General features: G+C 47.9%; 1 protein-coding gene across 2 annotated transcripts in view; it reads left to right on the top strand.

The window, feature by feature from the left end:
• The window catches only part of KCND1 (potassium voltage-gated channel subfamily D member 1), a 71,503-nt gene that overhangs the window by 38,558 nt on the left and 5,641 nt on the right, over positions 1 to 27,304 (top strand). For both annotated transcript variants that reach the window (XM_081845141.1, XM_081845140.1), the window contains exons 3-6: positions 18,140 to 18,302; positions 18,428 to 18,511; positions 20,252 to 20,347; positions 21,634 to 21,881. In XM_081845141.1, coding sequence (XP_081701267.1) covers positions 18,140 to 18,302; positions 18,428 to 18,511; positions 20,252 to 20,347; positions 21,634 to 21,881 — 591 coding nt within the window. The remainder of the gene's footprint in view (positions 1 to 18,139; positions 18,303 to 18,427; positions 18,512 to 20,251; positions 20,348 to 21,633; positions 21,882 to 27,304) is intronic.

Genomic DNA, 27,304 nt, shown 5'->3' with positions numbered 1-27,304 from the left:
TCCATCAAAGCTGAAGCTGGGCGCAGGGCAGGGAGTCCGGTGAGGTCAGGAGCTCCGGCAGGAACTGGCTACCAACAATGTTGCTCCTGCAACTTGGGACTGGGGCTGGCTGGCTTTTATCTGACCCGAGGCATAGGGTGGCCCTGACCCACAGGTGACTCGTCTCTCCTGGCCTGGAGGCGAGCACTCCTCCTGCGGGAACTTATTTCCCTCCGCCTCTCTGCCCTGAGCCTCTGCAGCTCAGGAGAGGCTGGAGGGTTACCAGACCCAGAGGCAACCTCAGCTTCCTCTGACGGGGCTGAGAGTGGAGCACCTGCAGGCAATGGGTCCTCCATCCCCTCAGGAGCCAGAGCAGACTCAGCTGGTGCCTGCACCTGAGGATCCAGCACAGGTGAGGACCCTTCAGGCTCAAGCCCCAGCCCCGGCTCAGCTGGTTCTGGAGGCGGGAGATCCTGTGCAGGCTGGGATTCCTCAGGTTAAGCATCTGAATCCGAATCCCAGGCCATCACACCAATGGCTTCAACGTACAAGAAATGAGATTCTGAGTAAACATCAGGAAGAACTTTCAGACTATAAGAGCTGTTCAGCAATGGGACGGTCTCCCTCGGGAGATTGTATACTTTCTTTTTTGGGAAGGATTTTAAGCAGAGATTGGATGGCCATCTGTCATGGATGTTTTAATTGAGTCATGATAGGTCTATGCTTCTTCCAGGATCAGAGGCCGCAGGATCTTTGCTCTCATGTCCCGTTGTGGGCTTGCCAAGGGTATCTGGTTAACTTCTGTAGGACACAGGATGCCAGACTAGATAAGCCTTAGGTCAGATCCATCAGGGCTCTCCATTTGGTCTTCCATTCTTTGGGAAGACCATTGCAGGGTGTCTCATGGAATGGGGCTGGGAAGGAACTAGGTGGAACCTGGAATCAGAGCTTCCTCAGCGGCTAAATACAATCTATGATTAATTAAAAGAATGGAATACAAATGCTTTAATTGAGAAACATTTTGGACATGAAATATGACTGCAGTTATATGAATCCATAACGTATCTCTGAAATGCAAAGCACATTAGTTAGATAATGTGTTTTGCTGCTGCTGCTGCAATGACTTGCATAATTTGCATTGCTCATTTATGTGCAGGCATTTGCAGTGAAAACAGGAACAAAAAAGTAAGGAAAACAAGGCAATTTGAAATTAACCAAGATGCTGCTATTGTCACCTCTGTGGTCCAATGTGTAGTGGTGATTTCCATGGGGCAAGGCCTCTAGTCAGTGTTTTACCACCACAACACAAAGCACTCAGGACTGATGGGACAGGGTGAAATAATTTGCCCATGAGAGCTGCCCCCACATGTGTTGTTGTTTTGAATGCTGCCAAAAAAAAAATGGATAAAGAGCAGTTTCATACAAATGAAGCTGCAGGGATGTGTTGACTTCATTATTTCATTCTTTGACTTTAGTTTACAGCAGCTTTTATACCCCACCTTTCTACAAAAGGTGCACAAAATCAACACAGTGCAAAATAAGAGAAATGTACAACCTTAAATGAGATAAAATTGCAACCTAAGAACAAAACAAATGAAACAAACCACAAAAAGCAATCACAGAGCACTTTTAAAAAGCAGATCACATATTAGAAGATAGGGAAGCTGTGGGATCCCAGTGATCCACCAGTGCACTCTTGAATGCATGAATGCATTTGCAGGATATTTTAACAATTAAGACTTAATTGAATCTATATTAAGTGGGTTGAAAATGGCCTTCCCTTCTTACTTAAGAGCATAAGAAGTACCTTGCTGGATCAGACTGAGGTTCCCCTTGTCCACTATTTTTTATGAGAAACCCGCACAACCAGTAGGCCATAAATAGACAAAAAGAAATTCTCCAGAAGCTCACCAGCGCACCATGAATGGCCTTGTTCTCTGCCCTGGCATTCTGGGTATATGTGTGAAATGAGAACTAATTTGGGTGAAAACCAACCAGAATAAGCATTGGCAACCCTAAGCCTGTGTGTGTCTACTTATTGTTACTGATGAAGCACCTAAAATTGTCTTAGTGCTGTACAGAGGCAGTTCCTAAGATGATGCAGAAAGAAACTGAATGGAGAGGAAAGGGAAAAGGAGAGCAAGCAAATTCAGACACCAATTCTTGAAATCATAGTTGAGGTCTAATACAAGCCTGTTCCACAAGCGTTCAGCATCACTGGATGATAACAACAAGCTGTCTTATCTTTAAAGCTGCCAGACATCCTTTTATATTCAGATATCTGTTATTCTTAAGTGTCACAGCTTCATTTCATGTCAAGCCAGTGTCCTCCATGCCCCACGCCCCAAATATCCAGGGCTCTGTTTTTCTCTAAAACCTGAGGCTGGCCTTCCTGCTAAACATGGTCCTGGCCCAAGACGTGTTGCTGCCTGAGGCAGAGGACAACTTGGCATTCCCCTCTCAATTTATTCTACAGAAGCCACCTCCATCTACCCTAATGGTAGGGTTGGGGATGGGTTGCTGAGCTTAGTGTGAAATCCTCTCTGCCGCCCTGCAATGTGTGCCAGAGACAGGAACTACACGTGCAGCAGGGATACGGTGGGAATCACCTGGCAGCATGTCACGGTGGGGGAAAACTATCCTGTTCTGTTGGGGCTTGAGACTCATGGTGGAAGTGGATGTGGTCAAGTTGAGTCTCTTCTAGGTGGGCCTAGTTGTTGTTTAGTCGTTTAGTCGTGTCCGACTCTTCGTGACCCCATGGACCAGAGCACACCAGGCACTCCTGTCTTCCACTGCCTCCCGCAGCTTGGTCAAACTCATGCTGGTAGCTTCGAGAACACTGTCCAACCATCTCGTCCTCTGCCGCCCCCTCTCCTTGTGCCCTCCATCTTTCCCAACATCAGGGTCTTTTCCAGGGAGCCTTCTCTTCTCATGAGGTGGCCAAAGTACTGGAGCCTCTACTTCAGGATATGTCCTTCCAGTGAGCACTCAGGGCTAATTTCCTTCAGAATGGATAGGTTTGATCTTCTTGCAGTCCATGGGACTCTCAAGAGTCTCCTCCAACACCATGATTCAAAAGCATCCATTCTTCGGCGATCAGCCTTCTTTATGGTCTGGCTAGGGTACTTTATGGTTCTTTATAGTACTACTAGGGTGGGCCTAGTAGTAGTAGTAATAGTAATATGTCCCACACATCTGGCTAGGTTTCCCCAGCCACTCTGGGCTGCTTGCAGCATATAAAAAACATAATAAAACATCAGACATTAAAAACTTTCCAGTACAGGGCTGTCTTCAGATGTCTTCTAAAAGTTATGTAGTCAGACAGAGTCAGGTCAAGTCTTTTTAAGCAGACATCAGAACCATGGACAGCGTAATGCTGGTGGTCAACAAGAGGTTTACAGACTGTCTCAAGGCAAATCTAAAAAAATGTAGTATACACACTGACAACTGGGAAACATTGGCCTGCGAGCGCTCCAGTTGGAGAACAGCCTTTACCAAAGGCGTCATGGACTTTGAAGACACTCAAACTCAGGATGCAAGGGAGAAATGTGCTAAGAGGAAGGCACGCTTGGCAAACCCACACCGTGATCAACTCCCGCCCGGAAACCAATGTCCCCACTGTGGAAGGATGTGTGGATCTAGAACTGGCCTCCACAGTCACTTACGGACTCACTGTTAAAACCGTGTTTGTGGAAGACCATCTTACTCGGCTACGAGTGATCGCCAAAGAAAAAGAAGAAGGAGGACAGCTCCCAGCAGTCCTTGCTGCTCTGACCTCTCCCCTTTTGCTGCAGTTACAGAGGGATATCATCTTCATGGTGAGCTGGAGGCATAGGACAAGTGTGCTGGTCCAGGGGGGAGGAGGTTACCGTGGGACGAGGTCCAGGACCTGAGTTGAGGGTCGGCAGACAGTCCTCCTTGGGTGAAGCAGGGTCCACAGAGGGAAGCCGAGCAAGGACAGGAACTCTGGGGGAAACAGGACTGGATGCTGGCCGAAACAGCTCATCAACGACATTGCTCCCGCAACCTGGGACCGGGCTGAATGGCCTTTATCTTCTCTGAGGCCAGGGGCGGTCCTGGCCCCCAGGAGACCTGCCTCTCCTGGCCTTAAGGCGAGCACTCCTCCTGGGAGAAACCAGTTCCCTTCGCCTCTCTGCCCTGAGCCTCTGCAATTCAGGAGAGGCTGAAGGGTTACTGGGCCCAGGGGGAGACTCACCTGTAGGCACTGAGTCCTCAACCACCTCTGGAGCCAGAGTGGATTCACCTGGTTCCTGCTCCTGAGGATCTGGCACAGGTGCAGGTGCTTCAGAATCAAGGCCCTGCCCCAGTTCAGCCGGCCCTGGAGGTGGGGACTCCTGTGCAGGCTGGGATTCCTCCAGTTCAGCCTCAGATTCGGATTCCCAGGCCATCACAACAAGGCATCTACTATAGGTGGCCTGGCCCGGTTCCCCCTGGAGGATCTGGCTGTGTTTTTTCAGAGGTCCTTTGCCTCATTTTGTATATGTTTACCTTCTGCAAAGTCGGGGAAGGTGAAGGTGCTGTTGGCAATTCATCTTCTGAGTTTGAGAAACGATGGTCAGGCCACATCCTTCAGCAGAGAGGGCAGATACCAAAGGTTCCTCCTCAGGTGGAGCAACCTGTGCACCCCTTTCCTTTGAGTGTTCTTCAAGATATTGCGACCCCTGCAGTCAGGGGCCATGACAAAGGGATTGTGCCACTTCAGACCGTGGGCAGAAGATTTTATTTATTTATTTTTAATCTTCTTTTGTGTAAAAGTTCCCTTGTTGCAAGAAGTGAGGTTACAGGGAACCAGGCAGAGGGCCTTCTTGGTAGTGGCGCCTGCCCTATGGAACGTCCTCCCAGCAGATGTCAAGGCAATAAACAACTATTTTACTATTAAAAGACAACTGAAGGCAGCCCTGTTTAGGGAAGTTTTTAATGTCTGACGCTGTATTGTTTTTAATATTCAGTTGGAAGCCGCCCAGAGTGGCTGGGGAAACCCAGCCAGATGGGCGGGGTATAAAAAAAAATCATTATTATTATTATTATTATTATTATTTATTAAAACAACAACCACAACTCCCTGCGAATAGGAGGTGGGAACCTTTAGCATACTGGAGAGTAAATATTAGTAGGGCAGTAACCAAATGAGGTTGCCAGCTCCTGCACAGAGGTTCATTGTGGTGTGGAAGTGGAACGGTTCAGTACTTTCATGCAGGACTCGGAGGAAGGAGCACAGAAGAGCCTTATCAAACGCCCAGCCATAGCAAAGCTGGCACTGATTGCACTGCATTACATTTTGGAGGTCAGGATTAGAATCCAGAATGAGTTTGGGTGGATTGACGAGTCAGCCTTGTCATCAAGAAGATGAAATTCAGGGCGAGATTAATATAAAGTGCTGTGTGGAAAGCAAAGCCAAAAGACGTGCTGAAAAAGAATGAGACGTGTTGAAAACGGAATTGACAGTGGGAATGAGGGATCTGCACTGCTTGGTAGAAGGCCGAACTCTCAAACCCAGACAGCTACTGTGGTGTTGTGGTTAAACTACAGACTTTGACGAAGAGACCTGGGTGCAAATTCCCCCTCAGACATCAGTTTCACTGAGAGACTTGAGTTCTGTCATTATCTGTCAGCCCAACCTCCTTGACAGAGTTATTGTGAGGATAAAATTGAGAGGAAGAACTATGCATGCTAACCGCTTGGCAGAAGGGCGAGCTATGAATATGATTGTGTGGTGTGATAGCCTTATTCCTAATCCTCTTTTAAAGTTGCCAGCTATCAGGGACTAATAGCTGTGATGGTTATATTCTATCTCCACTGTCGGAGGCTGCATATGTCTGAATGACAGTTGCTGGGAGTTACAAATGGTTAGAATGCTGCTGCTCCCATGCTGTACTTTAATAATAATAATAATAATAATAATAATAATAATAATAATAATAATACACTTCCCACAGACATCTGCTTGGCCACTGTGGGAACAGGGTAAGTTAGAGATAAAGGACCCCTGGACCCCTCTATGGGGTGCAGTGCTCATCTTGCTTTCAGGCCGAGGGAGCCAGCATTTGTTCACAGACAACCTTCTGGGTCATGTGGCCAGCATGACTAAACCGCTCCCGCACAACGGGACACCATGATGGAAGCCAGAGCGCACGGAAACGCCTATACCTTCCCATCGCAGTGGTACCTATTTATCTACTTGCACTAGCGTGCTTTTGAACTGCTAGGTTGGCAGAAGCTGGGGCAGAGCAACGGGAGCTCACCCCATCACGGGGATTCGAACCACCAGCCTTCCGATCAGCAAATGTAAGGAGCTCAGTGGTTTAGACCACAGCGCCACCCACTTCCCTTGTGGGAACAAGATGCTGTGCTAGGTAGGTTTTTGGTCTGAACCAGCCGGGTACTTCTTATGTTCTTAGGATGAATGAATTGATAAAAACCGCGAATGTTACTAAGTATGGAAACATTGTGTGGTGAGAGAAATGTATTTTGCAGGTGTTAACAGGCATATTTCTCCATTGTTATTTTATTTATGTATTTATGTCATTTACGTCCTGCCTTTCCTCCAAGGGCAGCACACAATTCTGACACACATTTTATCCTCACAGGAACCCTGTGAGGTAGGTGTGTCTGACCCAGGGATTTTGTCCCTGCTGTTATTGTGGTCTATGCTTTGTTAACCTCTAGGTTAGATTGCTGCAGCGAGACATATGTGGGGCTGCCTTTGAAGACTCTGTGGGAACTGCAGGTGGTGCAGAATTTGGAGGCCGGATTGCTGACTGGGGCAAGGCAATCTGAACATATAACACCAATTCTGGCGCAACTGCACCAGCTACCAGTTAGTTTCCAGGTTCCATTTGAAGTGCTTTTGGTTTTGACCAATATTGTTCATGCAGCTCAGGGCTGCAGCACCTTAAGAGCTGCAACTTTTCATATGAACCTAGCCAGACACTGTGTTCCTCATGAGAGCCCTTCTCCATGTGCATCCTGCTAGAGAAGTGGAGAGGGTGGCAAAACAGGAACGGGCTTCTCAGTGGTGGCCCCACTTTTGTGGAATGCTGTCCCTAGAGATGTATGCCTGGTGCCATCATTGTTTGCTATTAGACACCAGGCCAAAAAATTCTGTTTACCTAGGCCTTGAATTGTTAATTAGAAGTGTCATGAGTTGTGCCTTTCTACTGCTCATCTGTTAGTGGGGTGGGTAGGATCTGTCTTTGCAGAAATATTCTTGGTTGTGTGTGTGGGGGGGGGGTAGTTTCTGTGTTTTATTATTGTTTTACACTGAGTTTTAGTGTCTTTTGTCCTGAAAGTTGCTTTGGGACATACTTCTGTATGTGAAAAGTGATGAATAAATGTAATAAATAAATACATACAGTGGTACCTCGGGTTACATACGCTTCAGGTTACATACGCTTCAGGTTACAGACTCTGCTAACCCAGAAATAGTACCTCAGGTTAAGAACTTTGCTTCAGGATGAGAACAGAAATCGCGCGACAGCAGAAGGAGGCCCCATTAGCCAAAGTGGTACCTCAGGTTAAGAACAGTTTCAGGTTAAGATCGCCCTCCAGAACAAATTAACTTCTTAACCTGAGGTACCACTGTATTTAAAATGGCAACCTAGCAATTTGCAATATTACCTCAGGTTGGCAGAAATAGTACCTCAGGTTAAGAACTTTGCTTCAGGATGAGAACAGAAATCGTGCTCCGGCGGCGCAGCGGCAGCAGGAGGCCCCATTAGCTAAAGTGGTGCTTCAGGTTAAGAACAGTTTCAGGTTAAGAACGGACCTCCAGAACGAATTAAGTACGTAACCAGAGGTACCACTGTATTAGCCAAATTAGGGAGCTAATGACTTGGTTGTAGGACCTCATGGATTCAAAGGAGATATAAGCATGCATCTGAAGTAATTAAATGTAATTAAGTATTTTGATTGGTAATCTGCCTTAGCACGAGAGGGATCGGAACAAGTATTAATTACTGCAAGCTGCTTTGTGTCATCTATGTGCATTGTAAGGGTGGTGTAAAAATTCCTAAACAAATAAACAGCAGCATGACATAATTATAAACGACATAGATGGGCCACAACCCACGTAACCATAATCATAACTAATTGATAGCAACAGGAACAAATGATGGCTGGCTTGTCTGACTGGCTTCAGTGGGACATAGGTGGAGGTCTTGTAAACAGCAGATGAGGTAGGCAACCTGTGTCTGGTCTGTGATGCTTCAGACCAAAGGCTGGCTCTCATGCGGTGATGTAGCATGGGGGGTGCCGGGGGGCTGTTGCCCTGGCAACGGCGACTGGAGAGCATGGAGGGTGCTTTTCACCCTGTGCACCCCCACCTAGCGCACAAGCAGCTGCTTGTCGGGGGCGAGGGCTGAGCAAGCATGCTCTGCCCCTCCATGTGTGTCTGTATGCACCCGCCCCAGGTGCTGGCAGATGGCGTTATGCCCCTGCTCTCATGTAGTCAAATGCCGCTATGCACACACAATGCCAGTACCAGAAAACTTGAAGTCAGGGAGAAAGTTTCTAGCTAAGTTTTTGTTAGGGACTGGGCAGATAAGAAGAAGAAGAAGAGGAGGAGTTTGGATTTGATATCCTGCTTTATCACTACCCGAAGGAGTCTCAAAGCGGCTAACATTCTCCTTTCCCTTCCTACCCCACAACAAACACTCTGTGAGGTGAGTGGGGCTGAGAGACTTCAGAGAAGTGTGACTGGCCCAGGGTCACCCAGCAGCTGCATGTGGAGGAGCGGGGAAGCGAACCCGGTTCCCCAGATTGCAAGACTACCGCTCTTAACCACTACACCACACTGGAGGAATGGTGGAGACCACCTCCCCAACCTGACCCTTCCAGAGTAGAAGAAGACAGTTAAGATTTACAACAGGGGTTTGAGGCAGGTCACAGCTCAGAGGCAGATGAAGGGGAAAGCTGGGAAATCGTGGGAGGGGAAGAAAAGGAACCACCAGGAGGGCAACAGCTGATGGACACAGTGTTTTTAGAAAGCATTCCAGACCACCACCACCCTGAGCCTAGCGAGCCTTGAAAGTAGTACAGCAAAGGGCTCAGAAACAAAGGGCCCTCAGTGCCACCCGTAGAGGAGATGATGGTGAATGAGGAAGCGGGAGAAAAAAGGCAGTGGAGAGTCATTCGGGACAACACCATTATTCGAAGAGGCTGCGTTCCAAGCCTCTCTCTGTAAATATTGAATATAAAGCAGATGGTAAGGACTTTCTTTGTCTTATCCGTTCCTGGCAACCTGCTGTGGGTCTTGTTTCCTCGGCCACCTGACAGTCTTCTCCGTGACATACCACTTTTCCGTGTGAAGGTTCCTCTTGCCTTTGAACAGTGAAATGTCCACTCATGTCAGCCCTCAGAACTGAAGAAGAAACAGAGGAAGAACCTTAGGGGCAGCTGCCACCAGTTACAGTCTGAAGTGGCTTTCCATCATGTGTCAGAACTAGACCTCAGACATATCAAACTCTAGCTGCATTGAGGCCATAGGTCCTTGTCGCAAAGGCTCACACTCTTCTATACTGGAACTACTGCGGCAGAGTGGGGAACCTGTGGCCCTCCAGATATTGATGGACTACAGCTCCCATCATCCTTGTCCATTGGCCAAGCTGGCTTGAGCTGATGGGAGTTGGAGCCCAACAACTATTCTGTTGTCAAAGTATTCAGAGGAATATCCTACTAATCCTATCTCCACATAATGGAGAAAGAGAGACTTAAGTAGCTGCCTGAACCAAGCAGCACCCCTTTTATTTGTGGGAGTCCATGTCACCCTCAAGAAAAGCCACTTCCGCCTTGAGGAGGAGGTAGAGTTCACGACCCTCCCACGTGCGCAGGGGGGTGGGAGGCCAGCCCTGCGCAATTGGGTGATTCCCGGCTGCGTCACGCCCCTAACCAGCCAATCAGGTTGGTTCAGGGGTGTAGCCTGACCCATAAAGGCAGGATGCAGCCAGGGATCTCCCTCTTTGGACACTCGCCAGCTGCTCCGGTTTTCCCACCCTCCTGCCTTTTAAGGCTTTCTTTCTTTGACCTTGCTATGTACTTTGGTTGGTCGCCATTGAAGGGCCTGGTAGGAATTTTTCCACTTGGCAAATTGGCTCCAGCTACTTGGTTTTCGCCTACCTCGTAGCAAATCGCCACAACTTTCTGGATATTGGCGGTTAGGCATTGGAATAGTTCTGTAGATGGAAAGAGGGGAGGTAGCGCCATCACCTGCCCTGCATATTGAAGGGTAGTCCGTTAAAGGATTCTGGGGTGTGTGGCCCTTTCTGAAGCCTAGGGAGGTTAGGGCCTAAGGCATGCCCCCTATCGGTGACCCCGGGGAGCTCCTAGCAGGACTCCCCCTACTGGTGGTTAACCCTTCGCGGACTTCCAGCAAACGGGCTGGTGTCAGATATAGTCGGTTAGGTCCAATGCCTAAGCCAATACCGCTCATCACCTGTAACCAATAAAGTTGTGGCCTTTTTTAGCCCATTAACCTTAATAATTGTCTCATGTGTCATTATTTATACCTGGGGGGGTCGGGAACTTGCCACGCAATAGACTTATACTGGCACCTGAAGAACACGACCATTTCCACAAGTCCCCCTATCTCAGCTTTTAGATTCCTTCCTTAAGACCCATCTTTTTCTGAATATCCTTTGCCTAAAGCTCCCAGTCAAAGCAGCAAGGATAGGAGCTGCGCGGTCAGAGGAGTTGGTGTAGTGGTTGGAGCAGCTGCACAGCTCTTTACCTCAACGCATCTCCACAATGTTTCCCCATCTGTATACGCTGGGGAGAACCAGGTCTGTATCAGCTGAGCACATGCTAGATTTCAGGTTAGCATCTTGTGCCGTGGTGTGAGCCCAATTGAAAGAAAGATGTAAATGAACCAAAGATCAGAGGAAAGCCACGGAGATGTTAAAGGATTTAGAAAGCAGCACTCATGGGAGAAGGATGAAAGAAACAGTCCTTGTTTAGCAATGAGGCAAGGAGGCAAAGAACAGAAAAGCCTCTAATTGTTTTCCAGTGCACAAAAAGGCATAAAAAGGCACGATTTAGGTCTGCGTCATAGATGACCAGGGGCAGCTGCCAGGAGCTGCACTCTCTTGTGGGGAGAGAGTATAAAAACCACAAAGGGTGCCGGGTTTGGTGTTCTCTGATCAGCACAAGGCTTATTGTGAGCCAGAACTTTCAGGGGTGTTACTCTTGAATTTGTTTTCAAGGCTTAAACCTAGAGCAGGGGTCCCCTGGCTCGCGGGACTCGTTTATCCGGCCTGCAGCGACCCCCACCACCTGCTCTTACTGGCGCTGCGCTGCTGCCCACTTCCGGGTTGGAGGAGCACTGGAAATAGCTTGTGTGCATGTGCAAGCATGATCATGCGCAAGCATTATTTCCGGTGCACATCCAGGTCAGAGGAGGCTCGTGCACATGCGCACAAACCAGTTCCGGTGCTCCTCCGGCCCAGAAGTGTGCTGGAAATAGTGTGTGCACACACATATTGGCACTCCCCTGCCCTCAGGCCCACTGCACAATCAGCACTGGAGACACTGGCCCAAGGCGTGGTAAGTTTGCTGACCCCTGACCTAGAGCATGCCAAGTAATCACCACCATTTTGGGCCCTGCAATTGGCAGGTGAGGCCCTGTTGGTGCTGGTGCTGCTGCTGCTGCTGCTAAGAGCTGCCCGGTTGGCATCAGTTCGTGACAGGGCCTTCTTGGTTGCAGCCCCTTGTTTGTAAAATACTTTCCCTGGTGAGGTGCATCTGTTTCCCTCGTTATTAACGTGCATGAAGAATTTTTAAACATTCCTGTTCACCTGGGCGTTGGATGAATATACTGTTTGCAGTAACCTTGGAATTATTGTTTGTGAGGGTATGTGGTTGTTTCAAAATGGTTTCAGATATTCTTAACGGTTGTTTTTTTAAAAAAAAAGAATCAGATGTTCTTAATTGCTTTAAAGTGTTTTAAATACATTATCTAATTTATTTTTAATTGTATTGTTTTATTGCTTTGATGTTTGATCCTGGGCTCCTTTGGGAAGAAGGGTGGGATAAATATTTTATAAACAGAGACAACAGGCATTCTGAACGTGTGCAGAATATCTTTTCTTTCCTATCAAGATGAAGGGAGAATGCAGGTCTTGGGGCAACATTACTCAATGAAATGATTGGGTACTATCGTGGCTGCCACTGACCTCAGTTCCTGGCCATTTCTGCACTGTTGCATGAATTTATGTATAGGTTGGGGGGGTTGCCCCTCCAGCAGATATCATGCACATGCAGCCCATTACCAAAATCAGCACAACCACTTTTGTGACTTTTGTGATTTGTCCCCACAAAACACTTCATCACAGTTTCTTCCTATCTATTCAAAGGGCCTTTGCTGCACAATACCAAATGTAAAAATTCACTGATAGATGTATCTGTGTACTGGCTCACTGGGAAAACTTCAGAAATTCATATAGAGATGTGAACTGAGCTACTGAGCAGCCCCTCTGCCTGAGTGATAATTCCTGGCATCCTGATACCTGAGTGCCAGACAGGTAGCCATTCCAGAAATAACAAACCCAGATGAAGACAAAAGGGTGTGATTAACTTGGCTGGGAAACAGGGAAATATAAATATCTATTTTGTTACACTTGATGGGTGTTTGGTGGAGGGCAAGGAGAACCATGGGGCAGCGTCCAAGATGCTCAGATTACTACCACCAGACTTCCCCTTTCATAATGTAACCATGATGTATTAGTGATGTAGTTTGGGGGGTGTAACATGGGGATTAGCAGCTAATAAAAGTTTGGGGGCTGTTTTGTTCGTGGCTTCCATCTTGTTCCACCTGGTGGCAGGTGGGAGTCCTGTCGCGACAGTCTTCAATAAAGACCAAGCCTACTGGCTGCTGTTTTGCTCTGGTATTCCTGACTGGTCCTTGTTTTTTTGTCCAAGGGAGCCCTCAGATTTCTCTGTTAACAGCACCATACATTTAAAGTCCTGTACTCCATGTGGTGCTGAGGAGAACATTCCCTTGGTGAAGTATTTTCTCTTTCTGCAATGAAGCATTATCCCCCTCTCTTTCCCCAAAGCACCCCCTAAGTCTGATCTGTTTGTCCCCCCATCCTTCCAGAGCAGATTTGGGGATAGCATAGGGCACATGCCTGGCAAAGGAAAAGGGGGGAAACCTATTGGCCTTGTGCTAATCCTTGCAGTAGTTGTGCAAATATTTAGTTGAATACCACCCTATTATTCCCCTTTAATAGTCATGGCTACCCCGTCAAAGAATCTTGGGTATTGTTGCTTGTTAAGGGTAGTGAGACTTGTTAGGAGACCCCTATTCAGGCGCTACAACAGGGGTCAGCAACCTTTTTCAGCCGGGGGCCGGTCCACTGTCCCTCAGACCACGTGGGGGGGCGGACTATATTTTGAAGGGGGGGAGAACAAATTCCTATGCCCCACAAATAACCCAGAGATGCATTTTAAATAAAAGGACACATTCTACTCATATAAAAACATGCTGATTTCCGGATTGTCCGCAGGCAGGATAGAGAAAGCGATTGGGCCCCTGGGCCTTAGGTTGCCCACCCCTGGGCTACAACTGGAGAGCCAGTGTGGTGTAGTGGTTAAGAGTGGTGGACTTGTAATCTGGTGAACCGGGTTTGCTTCCCCGCTCCTCCACCTGCAGCTGCTGGGTGACCTTGGGCTAGTCACACTTCTCTGAAGTCTCTCAGCCCCACTCAACTCACAGAGTGTTTGTTGTAGGAGTGGAAGGGAAAGGAGAATGTGAGCCGCTTTGAGACTCCTTTGGGTAGTGATAAAGCGGGATATCAAATCCAAACTCTTCTTCTTCTTCTTCAACTTCCAGAGTGCTTTAATGATCAATCCCTCTTCCCAGGAAACTCTGGGAGCTGCAACTCTGTGAGGCCTCCTGCAACTCTCAGCACCCTTAACAAACTACAGTTCCCAGGATTCTTTGAGGGGGGAGCCATGACTGTTAAAGTGTTGTGATAGTGCTTTAAATGTGTTGTGCAAATGGGGCCCTAGAAACCGCCCTTCCCTATGATAATACGGTGCCTGTTTGTTCAAGGACAATATGATAAGGAACCATGCAGAGAGTCAGCTGAGACTTGCTGTGGCCAGGGACTGTCAATTAAATGCTGCTTAAACTTATTTTGCACTCATACACCGGCACTAGAGTATACCAGGTACAAGCACCGCAGCAAGCCTGAAGGGCAGATTTGTGTCTCAGGTAGCACTTTCTGTTTGAAAATACTCCCTAATGGTAATGAAATATGAAGAAATAGCTAGATTAACAGGGGAAATTCGACAACAGGACAATGAAACATTTCAAAAAGAATGGGAAAAATTTATGTCATACATAGGAAGGATAAGGTGAAAGAGTGAAACCAGTTGAATTGAAATAAACCTCCTAATATGAAATAGAAAGAAAATTTCTGGATAAAGAAAATAACAAAAAGTAAAATGTACAATGTGATCAATGTAACCAATGGTACCGTAGTTGTAAATGAATATAGACAGACAATAAGAACTGTATATACAGGAGGATTTATTTGACTATAGACACTATGGACAAATACAAAAGGAGAACAATAATACACAAAATGGATAAAGACAATGCGAAAAAGTTAGAAGTGATATAAAAGGCCAGAAAAGGGAAGGAGGGAAGTCATCTCTGGGGAGCAGGTGTAAATGTGAAATGTAATACAATATGTGTATGTGGAGTGTGCAAATGAAAACCAATAAAGAATATTATGGGGGGGGGGGAATACTCCCTAATGGGAGTCAGAAAAAGACTGGGTCACCAGTTGGGAGCACTTTGATGCGGCAAGGCACGAATAGAAGAGTCCAGATACGCTTGTGTACACTTTTCAGTGGACATTAGCTGTGATACATAGCAAAATGGAACCTCCGTATTCAGTGGTAGTCTATCTGTGAAGTACCAGTGCTGAGAATAAAGAGGCACATGGCTGGCTGCAAACAGAATACTGGGCGAGATCGATGCACCACTGATCTGATCTATCAAGTCAGTATTTATTATGGAGACACATTATGCTCCGTGTAATGTGTGTATATTTTGTACTTTGTACTTAAGTACAGAGCACTTTGTAAGAAAAGGTAATTAAATCCAGGCTGTAAAAAAGAAATTCAGGGGTGAAAACAACCCATACCCTGCCTCCTCCCCACCGGAAGGAATGTGTGTGTGCATTTGTACAAATTCCTGAAAAAACTTGGAGAACAAGACTGGATTGGATGAGCTCTCTAGCATTCATTCATTCATCCCAGAAGCCTGCTGCGTCTTAATATTCAATTACCTGCTTCCCCTACTCCCTTGCCCAGTATTGCTCCCATTAATGATCTCCCAAGGGCCCGTCCATCAGAGAAAACCGAGGACTTATTAAGGCTGTAATTCTCAGAACCTGCTGTTTTCTGACAGAGCTGTAGATCCCTGGCCCATAACTCAACTACTTGGTTCGTGGAGCGTTGCTCCAAGCTGTATACTGGAGGGGTGACAATCTTCTGGAAGTTGTCCAAGGGAAGGAGAATCAGCCACTGTGGGCACAAGCTTACTATGCCCAGGGAATCTGTGGCTGTAGCCCTCCCTCTTGTGAAGCCATGCACCCAAAGAATCATAGAATTGTAGAGTTGGAAGGGACCCCAAAGGCCATCTAGTCTAGCCCCCAGTAATGCAGGAATCTCAATTAAAGCATGCATGACAGATGGCCATTCCACCTACCTTAGAAACCTCCAAGGGAGGGGAGCTTGCCATCTTCCAAGGGAAGAACATTTAGAGGTCTCTCTCTGCAATGTTCAGGTAGGTGATGGGTATATTTTAGGACAGGGGGTGAGGAGCCTTTGGCCACTCACATGTTGATGGACTACAATTCCCATGATCACTGGCCATGGGCCATACTGGCAGGGGCTGATGGGAGTTGGAGTCCAACAGTATTTGGTCACCCATTGCATACTCCTGTTTGGGGTCATTCACAGGCTGGGGGAGGTAGGGGCACAGGGAGAGGCAAAACCTTTGCCTGGTGCTTGCAAAACAGCAATTATTATTCTTATGCTTTGAAATTTGTTTGACGTGTTTCAAAACTTATCTTTCCCAGGGACCAAGAGTCTTATCCCAGCACAGCAGGGAGTAAACTCTCTTTGGGCTGATGTACCAGACTAGGACAAATGCAGGCCTTTTGCCCTTGAAAATGAACATTTTCAAAATGAGTTGGGCAATCTTCAAATAAAAATTAATTGCTATTTTCAAGTGCTATGCTCAGGCTTTGACTCTTCCTTTGTTTTGCAGGGGGAGTTGGGTGAGGGAACTCATAGAATTAGTAAAAATAATATCTTTATCAGGACCAAGCAATGTTCACAATGCAGTATGTGACCTTTTGAGTTGCATAGAGTTCCTTCTCAGGCTGGAAATCGATAAAATTTAACTTGAAACCTTACAAACTTGCATTTTGAACGCAGCCTGGTCCTAATCATTTTACTGCCTGTGTGAATTTTGTTCTTATGAGCCTATGCAGTTATCTGATTTTGATCTTCTTCAGAGAACTTTTCCTCCAAATTTCTCTTAGGAATTGAATTAGACTGCTGACTGATTCAGGCAGGCATGCTTTATAGGTTGAGACCCTATTCTTATTTGAGATTGTAGTTACCCAAAGGTGGGCGGGTGGACAAGGAACTCACTTTCCTTTCCTGCATAGATGGAGATGCTGAGATAAGCGTTCTCAATTCATATGCCCTTCAGCAAACTAGTGTTGCCAACTGACAAGAATCTTCTCCTGGTCTGCTCTTGGGCCTTGTAACACAGTGCAATGTGCAGAAATGAGGAAGTTTCACAGCACACAGATGAGCATGACCACATTGTCACCTATTAATGTTTGCACAACAAGCTTCTGTTTAAAGTTCAGCTAGAGTGGCTGGTGGGAAAGGCTAGAAAAGGCTTGTAGGTCATCTTGTTCAGACCTTGTACCCTAATGCAAGGTCTGTGGCTGGCTGTGTACTCTTTGCGGTTTATAACAAATTTAAAATTCGGTGCTAAAGCAATACCAATTTTGTGACCTGAAATACCAGATTCTGTGACCTGAATAAATTCTACAAATGCAATTTGCAAATGCATGCTTTGCATAATTTATGCTGTTCTCACTCGCCTTTGAGAGAGATGCAGAGCAATGCAGCGCTCTCCCAAGTACGGGAAACCCTGCCTAGTCCTCTTCAAGTTTCTGCGATTTAACCAGGCATCGCTCACATGGTTTCAAGCTTGTTTGAGGAAGAAGGAGCTCAGTGCTATGCTCAGTAAAATCCCATGCTTATGCAACCTTTATGCAAGACGTAAAATAAGGACCATGTGGGAGGGGTGCTACAATGGAGGGACAAATGTGTCAGTTTCAGTTTCAGTTTCTCAGTTTCCCAGGCTTTAAGCTCAGTTCTACAAATTTCTTCATCTTTGTGAAATTTGTTTTATGTAAAATAAAAGAATAATAATAATCCTCATGAAAACCCACCAGCATTTTTGTGTGCCTTTTCTCCAATATTCACATTTTTGCATGCATTTTTGTCTTATAGACATATTTTGGTGAGAAATTTCTCCAGATGTAATGCATTTTTAATGTTATTTGCATCGGTACATGTATATTTTATGTGCTCTTCTCCCGAATATACAGTATTCATGTTATGTGATTGAAGAACTGCATTGCAAAATTCAGTGATGTGCGAACTCTGAAGGAGTGGTGGATTTCTGTTTGCAAATCAGCTCTACTTTGCTGGATTTCAAACTGCTGCTAAACATATAGGAGGCAGCTCAGTGTGTGTGTGTTGGGGGGTTGAGAAACTTGGCATCCCTACCAGAATTACACACACACACAAACGTTGCCTCTCTCCATTATCACAGCCTAATCGTTGTATAACTTGCTAAAAGCAGCATCAAGAATATGCCCCAAGATAATCAACAGCCAGCAAACAGGAAAAAGCTAACTCTAACCTCCTTCCTTTTCCCTCTGAGTTGCCAGCCAATCCCTCCACAACCCACACACAGTATCGTCCTAGGAAGGTGTGCAGCTCCATGCGCTGCAGGAGGAAAGGGGGTTAGCCATGCGCATGTGTGACGGAGCAAGGTCAGGCAAGACCCCAAGAACTTCACTAACGACCATCTCCCTTCCAGCTACGGTGATATGGTCCCGAGCACCATTGCAGGGAAGATCTTTGGTTCCATCTGCTCTCTGAGTGGGGTGCTGGTCATCGCCCTCCCTGTACCTGTCATCGTTTCCAACTTCAGCCGCATCTACCACCAGAACCAGCGGGCAGATAAGCGGCGAGCTCAACAGGTAGCTGTGCGGCCAGGCGGAAGAGAGAAGGCAGAAGGGCAATGGGAGGAGGGGGGGAGGGAGGGAGGGGAGGGCCACACCTGCCTCTCATTCCATACACAGTCCTCCATCTCTCCCCCTTGCAGAAGGTTCGCCTGGCCCGGATCCGCCTCGCCAAGAGCGGCACCACCAACGCTTTCCTTCAGTACAAGCAGAACGGGGGCCTCGAGGTATGGACCACGCAGTTGAACGCTCAACACTGGTTTTCTCGGCTGCTTTGGGCTTTTCTTGGAATGGAAAAGTGGGATGTACAAACAGAGGTGGCTCCATTAGGCATTGGCCCACCAACCGGAAGTCTGCCCTCAGCCAACCTCTACCTGCTTTCTTGCTTACATCAAGACTGCATTGGGCTCCTCCTCAGTCTTAGTTGCCCTTATAGAGCTCAGCAGGGAGATGGGGGGGGGCAGAGCTAGAATTGGTTGGCCACAGGCTCTGCCTACAAGTCCTAGCCGAGTCCTAGCCATGATGCCCTAGTTTTCTCTGCACAGGGGAATTTCTTTTAAATGCGAAAACAGTCAAACTTGCATCACCCAGCTATAGCCCGAAGTACTTGCGTCCCAAGTGATTTTTCTGAATGTGCTGATTGGCTCTAATGTGGGCATGTATGCACATGCGCCTATACCCAAAGTGTGCCCCGATGCATAGGCACTTGTCACCTATGAGAGCCAGTGTGGTGTAGTGGTTAAGAGCAGTGGACTTGTAATTTGGTGAACCGGGTTCGATTCCCCGCTCCTCCACATGCTCTCTTCTTTGAAGTCACACTTCTTTGAAGTCTCTCAGCCTCACTCACCTCACAGAGTGTTCGTTGTGGGGGAGGAAGGGAAAGGAGATTGTTAGCCGCTTTGAGACTCCTTGAAGGTAAAGGGACCCCTGACTATTAGGTCCAGTCGTGGACGACTCTGGGGTTGCGGCACTCACCTCGCTTTATTGGCTGAGGGAGCCGGCATACAGCTTCCGGGTCATGTGGCCAGCATGACTAAGCTACTTCTGGCAAACCAGAGCAGCAGCGCACGGAAACGCCGTTTACCTTCCCGCCGGAGCGGTACCTATTTATCTACTTGCACTTTGACATGCTTTTGAACTGCTTGGTTGGCAGGAGCAGGGACCGAGCAACAGGAGCTCACCCCCTTGCAGGAATTCAAACTGCCAACCATCTGATTGGCAAGCCCTAGGTTCTGTGGTTTAACTCACAGCGCCACCCGCGTCCCACTTGAGACTCCTTAGGGTAGTGATAAAACAGGATATCAAATCCAAACTCCTCCACCACCACATGTATGTTGGTATTCAAGCCATAGCTTTCCTCAGAACAGATCCATTGAAATGTATGGACTTGACTTTGATTTCAATAGGTCTGCTCTAAGCAGAGCCCTCCTGGATCATGCCCAAGGCCCACCTGGTCCACCATCACAGTGGGGAATCAGATGCCAATGGGAAGCACACCAGTAGGACCTGAGTACGCCAGCGCCCCCCTCATTTACGATACCCAGGATGTCGTATTCGGAAGCATCCTTCCTCTGACATTGGAGGCGGAATATAGTCAACACGGCTAGTAGTCACTGATAGCCCTCTCCTTCATGAATCTGTCTAATTCTTTTAAAGTCAGCAAGGCTGGTGGAACCTCCCTGCCTCTTGCAGGAGCGAATTTCATCGCTTAACTATGCGCTATGTTTTACTCAGTGTTTTACTTTGTTGGATAGCACCCAGTGCTGCCAATTGTTGAAATCAAATGTGTATGTATGTATTTATCCTATTTATTTGCATACCTATATATTCCTGCCTTTATGTTCCTGGGCAAACACCCATCCAGGCATTGAGCCAGACCTGCTTCACTTCAGCAAGGTGGCGGTGGCCTTGTGTGCCTTCAGACAGTCTGCTTCAATTAATTGGTGCTCCTCTCTTTCCCTCTACAGGACAGAGACCCTGATGCTCATGTCTTGGCTGTGCGTAACCGATCAGCCTTTGAAATGCAACACCATCATTTGTTGCACTGCCTGGAGAAAACTACCGTGAGTAGCAGGAGAGGGTGCAAAGGAAGGAAAGGGGTTTGGACAACACAAGTGGAAGAAGCTAGACTTAGTCACTGTGAGGAGCTTTTTGGACGGCCAATGGAATCTGATTTCGATCCAGGATTGCCTAGATCTGACGCAAAGGAACCAGTGACCCTCCAAATGTTGTTGGACTCCAACCCCCCTCAACCTCCCCCTCCCCCGCAGTCCAGCATGCCTTAGTAATAATAATAATAATAATAATTTATTATTTATACCCCGCCCATCTGGCTGGGTTTCCCCAGCCACTCTGGGCGGCTTCTGACAAAACACTAAAATACAATAACCTATTAAGCATTAAAAGCTTCCCTAAACAGGGCTGCCTTCAGATGTCTTCTAAAAGTTTGGTAGTTATTTTTCTCTTTGACATCTAGTGGGAGGGCGTTCCACAGGACGGGTGCCACTACCGAGAAGGCCCTCTCCCTGGTTCCCTGTAACTTGGCTTCTTGCAGTGAGGTAACCACCAGAAGGCCCTCGGCGCTGGACCTCAGTGTCCGGGCAGAACGATGGGGGTGGAGACGCTCCTTCAGGTATACTGGGTCGTTTAGGGCTTTAGAGGTCAGCACCAACACTTTGAATTGTGCTCGGAAACGTACTGGGAGCCAGTGTAGGTCTTTCAAGACCAGTGTTATATGGTCTCAGCGGCTGCTCCCAGTCACCAGTCTAGCTGCCGCATTCTGGGTTATGGATGGGTTATGGATGACAGGAGTTGTGGTTCAATCATGTCTGGGGAACCACAAGTTCTCCATCTCTGTCAAGGTTTTTGGGGGGTTGTTATTGTTTTTTTTAAAAATGATCATCTTATTGAGTATCCTTTACAACTCCAACATTCTACACACGAATTCTGTACCGATTCAAAAACCAACCAGATTCTGCAATCCGAATAAGTTATACGAATGGCTGTTCTGAGTCATCTTTTCTCCTCGGAACAAGGATTACACCCCGATCCTAGTTAACCGAACACCCTTCAGACAGTGGATTTCCCTACATGGCTTCAAGTGCATCTCTGCAGCCATAAGAAAATCAGCTGAGACTCTTGGGACGATGAATTCTGCCTCTGACTCGAAGTTCCTTGTTTGCATAATACCACGTAGCAGACCCACAGAATAGGCACAGTCGCGACGGCGCCCTTATCTATGTAGTGACGCAAGCAGGAACATACATGTTGTGGGGCCCAGCTGTAAGAGTGAATGCCCCCACACCAACCTCCTGACATTGTTTTCTCTCTCCCTTCCCCCCCTCCCCAGAGTCACGAGTTTACGGATGAGCACTCCTACAGCGAGTTTTGCCTGACGGAACCCCTGGGCTACCGAACCAGCCGCAGCACCTCCCTCTCCTCCCAGCAAGGCAGCAAAGGGGGCCTAAGCACCTCGTGCTGCCCCCGCCGGACCAAGCGCCGCACCACCCGCCTAACCAACTCCACCATGTCAGTGAGCCGCACCAGCGCTCAGGAGCTCGATACGCTAAACAGCCAGAAAAGTGCTGCCCCCCAGAGGTAAGGGTAATGTTTGCATGCCGTCACACCTCGCCGTGGGAACGAGAGATCGGCTCTGAGCTCATCCACACTTCTGCTTGTGCTGTGCCTAGATATCATGGGTTTGGGCGGTTTCCCCCTTGCACCTCTCATTTCCCAGGGCAAATCCACTCTTTAGTGCTCAATTGGAGCAATTGTCTCTCTGGAGAAAACCCAAATTGCCATTTGTTCTGATTGAGCACTAAAGAGCAGTTTTCACGGGGTGTGTGGGGGAAGCAGCACGACAATAAGTGTGAATAAGCTCTATGTTACATTTGAGTAGTTCCTTTCCCACGTGCGAGATTGAGCTTTGGCCCTGTAGTTTAGCTGCAGGGGGATATTTTATAGGAGATTAAGGAGTCACATAAAACGAGGCTGTATATCTACTGCAATCTGGTCTTTAGCAAAGGTAAGTTAAGATATCCTAGAAATATTGCTGGATCAAGGAACATTGCCAGTTGGATAAATTTAAGACACTTATTTTTCTTTTTGCATATGGGTCCAGAAGGGTTTCCCCTGCCCCATTAAATGTCATAGTAGTACACAAACTTTTAAGTTTTGCTGGTCAGGAACCAATTCCTCACTTCCTACATCAAACAGGTCACTGACCTCAGAGGAGGGAGCTGCATCAGTTCAAGTGAAGTGTCCTCCTGGGCTTGAGGATTGGGAACAGGAGAATATTAATGCATGAAAACAGAAACAGAGAGACCACTGGTTCAGGGGTGGGTGGAGGGGGCAAAACTCTGACTCTGGTCCATCTGTCAAATGCTGGCTATTTTTTAGTGGGTCACCCTGCCTGATAGGTCAGCATACCCAGGGAATCTGGAAGAGGAAGAGATGAAGATGCAATTCCTATTTCCCCACACAGCATGCCATGAGCTCTCACTGGCACGAACAGAGGGTGCTGTCTTGATGAGCCTGCATAGTTTGAAGCCACCAGTTGCGTGTCGAGACCCCGAAGCCACCCCCTCGTTGGGAAATAACACACACAAGGACACAGATATTAGGTTAATGTTACTGGGCAAATTTTGGCCACAACTTTATTGATTACAGAATGTGAGCGGCATTGGCTTAGGCATTGAATGGACCCGACTATACCTGACTCCTGCCCGATGCTCAGGAAGTCCAGTAAGGGTAAACCACCGGAAGGGGGAGCCCTGTCGATGCGTACCAACTTGAGCTCCCCCTGGTGTTCACGTCGGGGTCGTGTCGTGGCCCTAGCCCCCGACCCGGGCTTTGGACAAGATCGACACCCCTGATGCCTATAACAGAATACAGTGGTGCCTCACAAGATGAAATTAATCCGTTCCGCGAGTCTCTTCGTCTTGCGGTTTTTTCGTCTTGCGAAGCACTGCTATTAGCAGCTTGGTGGCTATTAGCGGCTTAGCGGCTATTAACGGCTTAGCGGCTTAACAGCTATTAGCGGCTTAGCGGCTTTAAGAAAAAGGAAACAAACTCGCAAGAACTCACAAGACATTTCGTCTTGCGAAGCAAGCCCATAGGGAAATTCGTCTTGCGGAACGACTCAAAAAATGGAAAACTCTTTCGTCTAGCGCGTTTTTCGTCTTGCGAGGTACCACTGTACCCTTCAGCTTGGAGGGGCAGGTGATGGCCACACCTCACCTCCCCCACACAAGGTCAAACAATGCCTAACCGCAACTCTAACAAAGTTGTGACAATTGTTATGAGGTAGGTGAAAACCAAGTGGCCAGTGCCAATTTGCCAAGTGGAAAAATTCCTACCAGGCCCCTCAACGGTGACCAACCGAGGTCCATAGCAAAGCTATTGCCTAAAACCTGCAAATTAGGAAGGGAGGGTGATTGAGGAAGTGAGCCAAAGAGGAAGCCCTCCTGGGTGCGCTTCTGTTTAAATGGTCCTGGCCACACACCCCTGGCCAGCGGATTGGCTGGCCAGGCTCTGACGTGGCCTGGATCCCCCGGGCAATGGGGGACTAAGTCCCCCGCCCCTGGAGGGGAGGGGTGGCCATGCGGTCCACCACAACTCCTCCCCACAGGGAAGTGGAGCGGATTTCCCACAGCATCTGCACTAGCTGCGTCCAGGACCAGGCTGCTAGTGAGGCTGGCAGAGACCAGGGAGCTGTCGATATAATGTTTGTTGGTCCATTAACTGCGAAGGAAGCAATGCAACTGTCCTACCATCCTCTTGCCACCCACAGCACCCAGTAGCCAGCCCCAGGAGGAATCCAGTAGGCGCCAGGGCGGCGAACAACATAAAACACTGAAATATACAGTGAACCCATAATAATAACAAGAATATGAGGCAGCAGCTGAAAACACATAGCAGACTAAGTGGCAATACAAAAAAATTGTGTTTGTTACCTGTCCTGTGACTTCAGGTGGTCCTCATGCCCACGACTCACTGACTGGCTTTTGTGGCTTTCAGGGCAAAGATCTCAACCTTACAACTCTTATTTCCTTTTGTGGGAAGCCTGCCTCATAATTCCCCTCCACAGAGAGAGAGAGCACTGGGCCTGCTCTGCTCTGGCATTCCCTGTCCCCTAAAAGCCCTGCCTTTGCAGCTTCCAACAGATTCCCGAGCCTTCGTTGCCTCAGCGTTTGGGGCCCCTCTTAATTTCTTCTTTAAAACCCCATCATCTGTGTGATGGGACCCAGCAGCAAGTCCTAACTAACACTAGGCTGAAATTCTCTTTCCACCACCCTCCCCGTTTTTGCAAGATTTTGTGCCCCCACGAAAGTGATGGTAAGGGAGGTTCAAGTTTCTTTTACATTGGGGGGGACAGTTGGCTTTCCTTAGACGAGATGCTCAAAGGTTTGTTTCCCCCTGTTTTATAAGTTAAAAAAAGAAGGCTGATTGCCAGCCCTAGCAGTGGCAAGGCACTCCACAGCCTACTGACTGCATTTCCTTAGGCAAATTGTCCCTGGGAATGTGGCTGTGAATGCGCATGAGGCCGAGGCTGCAGAGGCAAAGGGCCATAGCTCAGGATAACAACATGCATTTTGCATTCCAAAGGTCCAAGGTTCAATCCCTGATATTTCCAGGCAGGGCTGGAAATGACTCCTGCCTCAACCCCAGAGACCTGCTGCCAGTCAGTTGTAGACAATACTGGGCTAGATGGACCAATGGTGTGGCTCAGTTGAAGACAACATGGGATGTTCCTTTGTTCTGTAAAGGGTAAAGGGACCCCTGACCATTAGGTCCAGTCGTGACACCAGCTCTGGGGTTGCGGCGCTCATCTCGCTTTATTGGCCGAGGGAGCCGGCGTACAGCTTCCGGGCCATGTGGCCATCATGACTAAGCCGCTTCTGGCAAACCAGAGCAGTGCACAGAAACGCCGTTTACCTTCCCGCCAGAGCAGTACCTATTCATCTACTTGCACTTTGACGTACTTTCAAACTGCTAGGTTGGCAGGAGCAGGGACCGAGCAATGGGAGCTCACCCCGTCACGGGGATTCGAACCGCCGACCTTCTGATCGGCAAGTCCTAGGCTCTGTGCTTTAACCCACAGCACCACCCGTGTCCCTCCTTTGTTCTAGAGCTTTGTTATTGCCCTGTGCAGCAGCAAGGCTTCTTTTTAAAGTTTAAAAAGGGGTGGAGTAGAAACATATCCTGGTCCATTTCATCTAACATAAGGTACATGTAGCCTCTTATGAAATATCTGCTGTGTTTCTGGAGGGGATGTTTCTTTTGTCACACTCCCTCCACAAATTGCTTGAAAACAATATATGCAAGCAGTTCGGTAATTGCTTATCTAGCTAATAAGATCTTGCAGCATTTGTTTAACTGCAGAACTGAACTAGTGGCACTTACAGGGCGACGGCACTGAAATTATAACCAGCTCAACTGTGCGGTGAGAGTATTCCTAGGCTTTCTTCTTCTTCTTCTTCTTTTGATGGAAATTTTATGGCCAATTTACTAACAAAACCTGCAGCAGCTCTGCAGCAACAGGACTGGTGATTTCAGAGTAAATGAAAATAACATACGGTGGCCCAGGAAAAGTCATCAGCAATACGTAATAGTAGTGCTGCAAGACTCAGGTGTGCGAGCAAAGGGATGTTGTGTTACATAAGAAGAAGTGTTTCATCTTTCATCTCTGAAATGTTGGTAAATATGACTTCCTCATGCCATCTCCAGCAACGGTAGGAAAACCATTGGAGAACCATATCCTCTACTTGTGGGTTTTCTCTGCTAAATGGAGGAGTCCTGGAAGGACTATCCCGACAGATTCCCTAGTAAACTAGGAGGTTTTCCCCCCTTCCCCTTCAGCAGGGATGGGGGAGCCTGCAGGCCTCCAAATGTTATTGGACTCAGCGGCGTAGCGTGGGTTGTCAGCACCCGGGGAAAGGCAAGTAATTTGCGCCCCCTAACCCAGGGCAAGGCAAGTAATTTGCGCCCCTAACCTGCCGCTGCTGCCAGCTTCTTCTTGCTGCTGCCTGGGCTGCTGCCATGGGGCTCTGCTACAGCCTGCGCCCGAGGCTCTTCGGCGACTCCGAAGGCGGCGAGCGCGCCCCCCCTAGATGTTGCGCCCGGTGCGGCCGGCCCCCCCTGCACCCCCCACGCTACGGCACTGATTGGACTCCCTTCAGTGATTAGGGATGAAGGAAGCCCAGAAACAGAAGCATGTAAAGAGGAGGGTGACCAAGATGATCAAGGGTTTTAGAAACCAAGCCTTATGAGGAACAGTTGAGAGAGTTGGGTATGTTTAGCTAGGAAAAGAGGAGACTGAGAGGAAGTAAAGGTAAAGGTACCCCCTGATTGTTAGGTCCAGTTGCGGACGACTCTGGGGTTGTGGTGCTCATCTCGCTCTATAGGCCGAGGGAGCTGGCGTTTGTCTGCAGACAGTTTTTCTGGGTCATGTGGCCAGCATGACTAAGCTGCTTCTGGCGAACCAGAGCAGCGCACGGAAAATGCCCTTTACCTTCCCACCAGAGCAGTACCTATTTATCTACTTGCACTTTGACGTGCTTTTGAACTGCTAGGTGGGCAAGAACTGGGACCGAACAACAGGAGCTCACCCTGTCGCTGGGATTTGAACCGCCGATCTTCTGATCAGCAAGCCCTAGGCTCAGTGGTTTAGACCATAGCGCCACCCGCGTCCCTGAGAGGAGATAGGCATCTTCAAATATCTGCAGGACTGTCACAAGGAAGAGAGAACATGCTTGTGGGTTTTTTTTGCTCTGGAGGCTAGGATCCAAACCAATGGATTCAAGTTACAAGAAAGGAGATTGACCAAATATCAGGAAGAACTTTTTGACAGCAAGAGCTGCTCAACAATGGAACAGACTCCCAAAGGTGGCAGACTCTCCTTCTCTGGAAGTTTCCCCATAGAGACCTGTCAAGGAGTCTTGAGCTGTGATTCCTGCATTTCAGGGAGTTTGACTGGATGACCCTTTAGGTTCCTTACAACCTTACAGTTCTATGATTCT

This window comes from Podarcis erhardii, assembly GCF_964252035.2.
Source record: "Podarcis erhardii genome assembly, chromosome: 17".
In the NCBI taxonomy this organism is placed as follows: domain Eukaryota; kingdom Metazoa; phylum Chordata; class Lepidosauria; order Squamata; family Lacertidae; genus Podarcis; species Podarcis erhardii.
Note: the sequence above shows the minus strand (reverse complement) of the source record. Positions and strands in the feature narration are given on the sequence as shown.